Source organism: Trachypithecus francoisi, unplaced genomic scaffold (assembly GCF_009764315.1).
Source record: "Trachypithecus francoisi isolate TF-2019V2 unplaced genomic scaffold, Tfra_2.0 Lachesis_group2, whole genome shotgun sequence".
NCBI classification, from domain to species: domain Eukaryota; kingdom Metazoa; phylum Chordata; class Mammalia; order Primates; family Cercopithecidae; genus Trachypithecus; species Trachypithecus francoisi.
Window position 1 is genome coordinate 112,999,532 of NW_022681465.1, and position 10,369 is coordinate 113,009,900.

At 44.6% G+C, this 10,369-nt stretch overlaps 1 protein-coding gene and 1 non-coding gene across 2 annotated transcripts; both read left to right on the top strand.

Moving 5' to 3' along the window:
* The first annotated feature begins 2,161 nt into the window (after positions 1-2,161).
* LOC117065383 (transmembrane protein 203-like) lies at positions 2,162-3,749 on the top strand. The gene has a single exon (XM_033180159.1). The coding sequence runs from the start codon at positions 2,414-2,416 to the stop codon at positions 2,822-2,824; it is 411 nt and encodes a 136-aa protein (XP_033036050.1). The 5' UTR covers positions 2,162-2,413; the 3' UTR covers positions 2,825-3,749.
* A 2,083-nt stretch (positions 3,750-5,832) lies between these two features.
* On the top strand, positions 5,833-5,939 carry LOC117066167. The gene has a single exon (XR_004430167.1). It is a non-coding gene; the product is annotated as a U6 spliceosomal RNA (small nuclear RNA).
* Positions 5,940-10,369: the final 4,430 nt, after the last annotated feature.

The window sequence follows — 10,369 nt, forward strand, 5'->3', positions numbered from 1 at the left end:
GAAATAACAAATAGGCCGGGCGCGGTGGCTCAAGCCTGTAATCCCAGCACTTTGGGAGGCCGAGACGGGCGGATCACGAGGTCAGGAGATCGAGACCATCCTGGCTAACACGGTGAAACCCCGTCTCTACTAAAAATACAAAAAACTAGCCAGGCGAGGTGGCGGGCGCCTGTAGTCCCAGCTACTCGGGAGGCTGAGGCAGGAGAATGGCGTAAACCCGGGAGGCGGAGCTTGCAGTGAGCTGAGATCCGGCCACTGCACTCCAGCCTGGGCAGACAGAGCGAGACTCCGTCTCAAAAAAAAAAAAAAAGAAATAACAAATAATAGTATATTGTTGGCCCAGGGCGGTGGCTTACGCCTGTAATCCCAGCACTTTGGGAGGCCGAGGCCGGCGGATCACCAGGTCAGCATATTGAGACCATCCTGGCTAACATGGTGAAACCCCGTCTCTACTAAAAAATACAAAAAATTAGCCTGGCGTGGTGGCGGCGCCTGTAGTCCCAGCTACTCGGGAGGCTGAGGCAGGAGAATGGCGTGAACCCGGGAGGAGAGATTGCAGTGAGCCAAGATCAAGCCACTGCACTCCAACCTGGGCGACAGAGCAAGACTCGGTCTCAAAAACAAACAAACAAAAAACAACAACAACAACAACAACAAAATAGTATATTGTCAAGTAAAACACAAACACTCTGTAAACCTCTCCAATTAAAAAAAATAATCTTATTAAACATTTCAAGGCAAAGAGAAAAAATTTCTTGGATGATCTACTGTTCTAAAAATATCTGTGCCCCTAATCCCTTATAATAACAAAGATGATCAGAAGTTAATAAAAATTACCCTGATCTGGTCATTTTACAATGTCTGCATGTATTGAAACATCACACTACCCCATAATATGTAAAATTATTATATGTCAATTATAATTTAAAATTAAATTTAAAATTTTTTACATTAATTATCTTTGCTTACCCCCAAGGCAAAGTGAAGATATGTAGAATTTAGTTCTGATAAACTCACAAAAACTGGGGTAAAAATAATCCTTTTTTTAAAATACACATTTTAACAATAATAAATATTTACTTTCCCAACAAATTCCGATTTCTACCATTTAATAGAAACATTCTGTTCACTGTATTAGGCAATGCCTTTTAAAGTTTCAAATGTTTTCATGTGGAACTTATTATAAAATTATTTTCCAGATTTTTATTGGCTATAAAATATATTCATTACTAAACAGATGGGTTTGTTTTTATACTATCCCATTTTTAGATACTTCTGGGAAAGACTTTGCATAACTTCTCGTGATTGAGGGCTGCCTCTAGGATAGCTAATCCTGTCTTATTTACCCCAGCACCCTTTTTGCTGGCTATTGGGAATAATGCTGCATGAATTTGGGAGTGCAGATATTTCTTTGAGATACTGATTTCCATTCCTTCAGATATATACCCAGAAATGGGATTGCTGGGTCACATGGCAGTTTTGCTTTTTTTTTTTTTGTTTGAGACGGAGTCTTGCTCTGCCACCCAGGCTGGAGTGCAGTGGCCAGATCTCAGCTCACTGCAAGCTCTGCCTCCCGGGTTTACGCCATTCTCCTGCCTCAGCCTCCCGAGTAGCTGGGACTACAGGCGCCCGCCTCGTCGCCCGGCTAGTTTTTTGTATTTTTAAGTAGAGACAGGGTTTCACCGTATTAGCCAGGATGGTCTCGATCTCCTGACCTCGTGATCTGCCCGTCTCGGCCTCCCAAAGTGCTGGGATTACAGGCTTGCAGTTTTGCTTTTTGATGAACCTTCATACTGTTTATCTCCTTCACTCTTTGTAGTTGTATAGTACTCCATTCTATGGAAGTATAACCCATAGTTTATTTAATCAATCTCCTGCCGTTGAATAGTTGTATTGTTTCCAGTATTTTTCTCCTAAAAAAAGTCTGCAATGAAAAATTTTATATTGTTTCATTTCTTATGTGTTTGGATATATCTGTAGTATAAATTCTCAGAAGTGAAATTACTGAGTGAAAAGGAAAAGTGAATTGATTAGTATATTAGACAGCCTGTTTCCCCACAGACTTGCCGATAGAGTATATTTGCTGTATATTCTATAAACAGAAAGTGATTGTAAAAGAATATTTTTTACTTCTATTATTAGAATACAAAGTATAGAGTGACGCACTAGGGACGCGCCCAGTGGGGCATGGCGTCCTATCGAGGCGGGTGTTCACGGGCGGCCAGGGTTGAGTCCCGGGTCGGGGCCAGGGGATTGCCGGCGAACCAGGGCCGAGGGCTGGGGCTGGCGGGGCCGCTCGCTGCCTCTCGCTCGCAGCAGCGGCGGCAGGCGCGGGCGAGGGCCACGGGGAGAGGAGACGCAGCCCCGCGGGTGGCACGCTCGGCCAGGCCCCGGCCCGTGCTCAACGGGCGCGATGCTCTTTTCGCCCCGGGAGCTGGTGCAGTGGCTAGGCTTCGCCACCTTCGAGATCTTCGTGCACCTGCTGGCCCTGCTGGTGTTCTCTGTGCTGCTGGCACTGCGTGTGGATGGCCTGGTCCCGGGCCTCTCCGGGTGGAACGTGTTCGTGCCTTTCTTCGCCGCTGACGGGCTCAGCACCTACTTCACCACCATCGTGTCCGTGCGCCTCTTCCAGGATGGAGAGAAGCGGCTGGCGGTGCTCCGCCTTTTCTGGGTCCTCACGGTTCTGAGTCTCAAGTTCGTCTTCGAGATGCTATTGTGCCAGAAGCTGGCGGAGCAGACTCGGGAGCTCTGGTTCGGCCTCATTACGTCCCCGGTCTTCATTCTCCTGCAGCTACTCATGATCCGCGCCTGTCGGGTCAACTAGCCTCACCGAGGTGCCGGAGAGGAAGCGTTGGACGGCTAGAATGCTGACCTGAAGCCGAGGCCCTACTTGCGCCGCACCGGAGGAGAGGCTCTCTAGTCTAAGGCAACTCCTGCTTGCGCCGAGCTGAGTGACCGGTTTCCCTATTTCAATCCTGCCTGAAATTGTTTCTTCAGCAGGGCTTAAAAGAGCAGCCTTCATCCTGAAACTGTATTTCTTTTTATTTAATGCTTTGAGTAGATAATCCTGAATTGAGGTCCTGAGGAGGCCCCCAGGCCAGACAGTCCTGAACCCCTCTGACACTTGGAAGCGAATATAAGTAAAATGTCCAGGTGGACTCTGAGTATTTCCTGTGGATCCTGGGAAAGTACTGTTGCACAAAGGCTGCAAAGCTGGACTCAGGAATGTCCTCCAACCAGCAGCGCTGACCTGAGAGCTCCCGGTGCCGTCTATCCAGACCAGATTTCGGTAGATGCCTTTGTTAGATCAAATGTAAACCAGCTTGTATCTCCCCTGTGCCACGAGAGAGACTGGCTTTTTATTCCAGTCTAGGCAGAGAGAGAAGACTGTTGAATAAGAGCACGATTAGGGTCCTGTCTGGTTATCTGTTGCCCACGAAAAGAACTCTGCTGTCCAGGCACTGCTTGGTTTCCTATCCCAGCAAAGACTGCAGAACCGTGGACCTTTTCACCACCTTGTGGCTGGCACTCTTAGCACACCTGAGACAGATTTAAGCCTCCCTGAGAGACTGAAGAGAGGAACAGCTGTTGGATACTCATAGGCACTGAGACCTACAAATGGGAAGCTTGTGAGTGGCCCAGCTTTGTTGGCCTACAAACTTTGGTTTGATGCCAGTCAGGTGCCAAATGAGAACCTTTGCTGAGATGCAAATAAAGTAAGAGAATGTTTTCCTGAAAAAAAAAAAAAAGAATACAAAGTATACCTTTTTTTATATATCAAATCACTCTTAAAAAGAATGTAAGAATGTGATACTAAATAGTTTTGTTTTGTTAAATAGAGTCAGGGTCTATGCTGCCCCAGCTGGTCTCAAACTCCTGGACTCAACTGATAATCCTGCCTTGGCCTCCCAAAGTGTTGAGATTACAGTCAGGAGTCGCCATGCAAGGTCACCAAATTGTTTTTTGTTTTGGGGGGGTGTTTTTGCGATGGAATCTCACTCGGTCACCCGAACTGGAGTGTAGTGGTGCAATCTTGGCTCACTGCAACCTCTGCTTCCCAGGTTCAAGCAATTCTCCTGCCTCAGCCTCCCGAGTAGCTGGGATTACTAACTCTCCTGCCTCAGCCTCCCAGCTAATTTTCTGTATTTTTGGTAGAGACAGGGTTTCGCCATTTTGGCCAGGCTGATCTCAAACTCCTGACCTCAAGTGATCCTTCTGCCTTGGACTCCCAGTGTGCTGGTATTACAGGCGTGAGCCACCACACCTAGCTGACCAAATTGTTTTTAATTAGAGTGTTTAAATATACTCCTATACCATCATACTTATTAATTTCTTTAGGAAAAAATTAGTACCAGAAATGATGTAATACTTTATGCGCCTATTCTCTTTATTTATGTTTTAATTCTACTTAGTAAGTATTGTTGCTTACTAGTCCAAGCTCAAAAAGCATGCATAAAATATGGTTTTTAACCACTGATGCTAGACAACTTGAGAAATTTAGGGACTTATACAAATTGTTTTTCAAAAGAAAATTTTATTAGAGTATAACCAAATTTTTAAAATATGGTTTTTATGCATGCTTTTTGAGCTTGAACTAGTAAGCAATAATACTTATGAAATAGAATTAAAACATAAGAGAATAGGCACATAAAGTATTACATCATTTCTGGTACTAATTTTTTTCCCAAAGAAATTAAATAAGTATGATGGTATAGGAGTGTATTTAGACACTCTAAAAACAATTTGGTCAGCTGAGTACAGTGGCTCATGCCTGTAATCCCAGCACTTTGGGAGGCCGAGGCGGGCAGATTACAAGGTCAGGAGTTTGAGACCATCGTGGCCAACACGGTGAAACTCCGTCGCTATTAAAAATACAAAAAATAGCTGGGCATGGTGGCAGGCGCCTGTAATCGCAGCTACTCAGGAGGCTGAGGCAGGAGAATCGTTTGAACCTGGGAGGTGGAGGTTGCAGTGAGCCGAGATCGGGCCATTGCACTCCAGCCTGGGCGACAGGGCAAGACTCCGTCTCAAAAAAAAAAAAAAAAAATTGTAAAAATTTCGTTATGGCCGGGCGCGGTGGCTCAAGCCTGTAATCCCAGCACTTTGGGAGGCCGAGACGGGCGGATCACGAGGTCAGGAGATAGAGACCATCCTGGCTAACACGGTGAAACCACGTCTCTACTAAAAAAAAAAAAAAAACTAGCCGGGCGATGTGGCGGGCGCCTGTAGTCCCAGTTACTCGGGAGGCTGAGGCAGGAGAATGGCGTGAACCCGAGAGGCGGAGCTTGCAGTGAGCCCAGATCGTGCCACTGCACTCCAGCCTGGGCGACAGAGCGAGACTCCGTCTCAAAAAAAAAAATAAAAAAATAAAAAAATAAAAAAAATTCGTTATACTATAAGAAATATTCTTTTGAAAAACAATTAGTATAAAGTTCAAAAATGTCTCAAGTTGTCTAGCATCAGTGAGAAATAATATATAAAAGTAAAAACGGAAAAAAGAGCAGTAGTCAGTAACTCACCACTTAAACATACAGCTTAAAATAGAAATTCCTAGGCAATTCTATGGCACATACTTGTGGAAATTGTTACATTCAGCAGTCAGAATTGGCCCCGGATCATCAAAACAGTGGTTGTTACCATCATTTATTAACTTGAAGCTTCTCAACTCGAGATGCTATGTAAATTGAAGGCATTTGTTTTCTATCCAAAAAACACCACAATTTGGGTTAAATTCTAGCTCTGCCACTTGCTGCTTGTGTGACCTTAAGCATATTAACCACTCCAAGCCTCAGTATTTCCACCAATAAAATAAGGCTGCTGTGCTCACTTGGCAGCATATATATATGCTCACTTGGCAGCATATTGGAACGATACAGAGAAGATTAGCATTGCCCCTGCGCAAAGATGACATGCAAATTCATGAAGCATTCCATATTTTTAACAGACAACCTACAGAATAAGAGAAAATTTTTGCAATCTATCCATCTGACAAAGGTCTGATATCCAGAGTCTACAATATCCAGAGTCTACAAGGAACTTAAACAAATTTACAAGAAAAAAACAAACAACTCCATTAAAAAGTGGGCAAACGACACTTCTCAAAAGAAGACATCCATGCAGCCAATAAACATATGAAAAAAAAGCTCAACATCACTGATCATTAGAGAAATGCAAATCAAAACCACAATGCAATACCATCTCATGCCAGTCAGAATGGCGATTATTAAAAAGACAAGAAACAACAGATATTGGTGAAGTTGTGGAGAAAAAGAAACACTTCTACACTGTTGGTGGGAATGAGATTAGTTCAACTACTGTGGAAGACAGTGTGGTGATTCCCCAAAGATCTACAAACAGAAATACTATTTGCTCCAGCAATCTCATTACTAGGTATATACCTGAAGGGATAGAATTCATTCTATTATAAAGACACATGCACGCATATGTTCATTGCAGTACTATTCAGAATAGCAAAGATACGGAATCAACCCAAATGCCAAGTCATTCTGTTATAAAGATATATGCATGCATATGTTCATTGCAGTACTATTCACAATTGCAAAGATGTGGAATCAACCCAAATGCCTATCAACAGTAGACTGAATAAAGAAAATGTGGTGCATATGCACCATGGACTACTATGCAGCCATAAAAAGGAATGAGATCATATCTTTGCAGGGACATGGATGGACCTGGAAGCCGTTATCCTCAGCAGACTAACGCAGGTACAGAAACCCAAACACCGCATGTTCCACAAGTGGAACAAGCTACCCCAAGTGGAAGCTGAACTATGAGAACACATGAACACATGGGGGGAACAACACACACTGAGAATTGTTGGAGGTGGTTGCAGGGGAGGGAGAGCATCAGGAAGAACAGCAAATGGGTACTGGGCTTAATACCTGGGTGATGGGTTGATCTGTGCAGCAAACCACGATGGCAGACGTTTACCTATGTAACAAACGTGCACATCCTGCACATGTATGTCAGAACTTAAAATAAACGTCGATTTAAAAAAATAGGGCTGCCAGGCATCTTGGCATATGCCTGTAGTCCCAGCTACTTGGAAGGCAGAGGCCTGAGGATTACTTGAGCTCAGGGGTTCCAGGCTGTAGTGTGCAATGATTGTACACTACTGTACTCCAACCTGGACAACATAGTGAGACTCCATCTCAGAAAAAAAAAAGGCTAAGAGTAGTAGCTACTCCATAGAATAGCCCTTCTTGGAGAAAATTTAATTGGATAGTACTTATAAAGTACTTATCAGAGTGTGTGGTATATAGCATGCCTTCTACTAATAGTAAGAATAATGAACATTCTTCTGATTTCAAGTTTTTTCCAGCATATTATGTTGCATTGGTAATCCTTCATTAAAAAATGGACTTGGCCATTTGAGGTGCCTTACACTTGTAATTCCAGCAATTTGGGAGGCCATGGGGGAGAATCACTTGAAGCCAGGAGTTCAAGACCAGCCTGGGCAAGAAAGTGAGACCCTGTCTCTACAATAAATAAATAAATACATAAATACATAAATACATAAATAACTGAGTGCAGTGGTGTATACCTATAGTCCCAGCTACTCAGGAGGCTGAGGCAGGAGAATCATTTGATTGCCCAGAAGTTTGAGGCTGTAGTGAGCTATGATTATGTGACTGCACTCTAACCTGGGTGATACAGCAAGACTCTGCTGCTTAAAAAAAGGACTTAAAAAAATTTTTTTTAAACCTTACACAATCTGATGTGAGAAAGACTGCCTCTGAAGCCAAGGAAATTTGAGTAACAAATATGGATTTTTGACCCACTGGTCTAGTACTCTAGATCTCTGGTTTTCAACCTGAGCTCTGTAGAATCTTAAGTTTTTTGTTGTTGTTGTTGGCTTTTTTTGAGACAGAGTCTTGCTCTGTCACCCAGGCTGGAGTGAACTCATGCAATCTCGGCTCACTGCAACCTCTGCCTCCCAGGTTCAAGCGATTCTCCTGTCTCAGCCTCCCGAGTAGCTGGGATTACAGGTGCCCACCACCACACCTGGCTAGTTTTTGTATTTTTAGTAGAGCTGGAGTTTCACCATATTGGCTAGGCTGGTCTTGAACTCCTGACCTCAAGTGATCCACCTGCCTGGGCCTCCCAAAGTGCTGGAATTACAGGCGTGAGCCACTGTGCCTGGCCCAAATCCTAAGATTCTAAGGAGGTTCTTTTTTTTTTTTTCTTTTTTTTTTTTTGAGACGGAGTCTCGCTCTGTCACCCAGGCTGGAGTGCTGTGGCCGGATCTCAGCTCACTGCAAGCTCCGCCTCCCGGGTTTACGCCATTCTCCTGCCTCAGCCTCCTGAGTAGCTGGGACTACAGGCGCCGCCACCTCGCCCGGCTAGTTTTTTGTAGTTTTTTTTTAGTAGAGACGGGGTTTCACCGTGTTAGCCAGGATGGTCTCGATCTCCTGACCTCGTGATCCGCCCGTCTCAGCCTCCCAAAGTGCTGGGATTACAGGCTTGAGCCACCGCGCCCGGCCTCTAAGGAGGTTCTTTAGAGGTTCACAAATATTTGATTAGAATTTTACACTAAAACTATGATTTAGGGCCAGGTCTGGTAGCTCATGCCTGTAATCTCAGCATTTTGGGAGGCTAAGGTGGGCGGATTGCTTGAAGACACGAGTTCAAGACCAGCTTGGCCAACAGAGCAAAACCACATCTCTACTAAAAATACAAAAAATATTAGCTGGGCGGAATGGTACACACCTGTAGTCCCAGCTACTCAGGAGGCTGAGGGACAAGAACTGCTCGAACCTGGGAGGCGAAGGTTGCAATGAGCCGAGATTGCTCCATTGCACTCCAGCCTGGGTGACAGAGCAAGACTCTGTTTCAAAATAAATAAATAATACATAAATACATAAATAACTGAGTGCAGTGGTGTATACCTATAGTCCCAGCTACTCAGGAGGCTGAGGCAGGAGAATCATTTGATTGCCCAGAAGTTTGAGGCTGTAGTGAGCTATGATTATGTGACTGCACTCTAACCTGGGTGATACAGCAAGACTCTGCTGCTTAAAAAAGGACTTAAAAAAATTTTTTTAAACCTTACACAATCTGATGTGAGAAAGACTGCCTCTGAAGCCAAGGAATTTGAGTAACAAATATGGATTTTTGACCCACTGGTCTAGTACTCTAGATCTCTGGTTTTCAACCTGAGCTCTGTAGAATCTTAAGTTTTTTGTTGTTGTTGTTGGCTTTTTTTGAGACAGAGTCTTGCTCTGTCACCCAGGCTGGAGTGAACTCATGCAATCTCGGCTCACTGCAACCTCTGCCTCCCAGGTTCAAGCGATTCTCCTGTCTCAGCCTCCCGAGTAGCTGGGATTACAGGTGCCCACCACCACACCTGGCTAGTTTTTGTATTTTTAGTAGAGCTGGAGTTTCACCATATTGGCTAGGCTGGTCTTGAACTCCTGACCTCAAGTGATCCACCTGCCTGGGCCTCCCAAAGTGCTGGAATTACAGGCGTGAGCCACTGTGCCTGGCCCAAATCCTAAGATTCTAAGGAGGTTCTTTTTTTTTTTTTCTTTTTTTTTTTTTGAGACGGAGTCTCGCTCTGTCACCCAGGCTGGAGTGCTGTGGCCGGATCTCAGCTCACTGCAAGCTCCGCCTCCCGGGTTTACGCCATTCTCCTGCCTCAGCCTCCTGAGTAGCTGGGACTACAGGCGCCGCCACCTCGCCCGGCTAGTTTTTTGTAGTTTTTTTTTAGTAGAGACGGGGTTTCACCGTGTTAGCCAGGATGGTCTCGATCTCCTGACCTCGTGATCCGCCCGTCTCAGCCTCCCAAAGTGCTGGGATTACAGGCTTGAGCCACCGCGCCCGGCCTCTAAGGAGGTTCTTTAGAGGTTCACAAATATTTGATTAGAATTTTACACTAAAACTATGATTTAGGGCCAGGTCTGGTAGCTCATGCCTGTAATCTCAGCATTTTGGGAGGCTAAGGTGGGCGGATTGCTTGAAGACACGAGTTCAAGACCAGCTTGGCCAACAGAGCAAAACCACATCTCTACTAAAAATACAAAAAATATTAGCTGGGCGGAATGGTACACACCTGTAGTCCCAGCTACTCAGGAGGCTGAGGGACAAGAACTGCTCGAACCTGGGAGGCGAAGGTTGCAATGAGCCGAGATTGCTCCATTGCACTCCAGCCTGGGTGACAGAGCAAGACTCTGTTTCAAAATAAATAAATAAATTAATTAATTAATTAAAAAATAAAAGTATGATTTAGAAAACAAATTGAATTCTCAATATGTTGTACAAAAATGTCCTGGAGGTTACCAACACATTGATTCTTACACTACCAGATAATTCATTTTGTATAGATCTCAGAATAAAGCTTCCTCTGCCG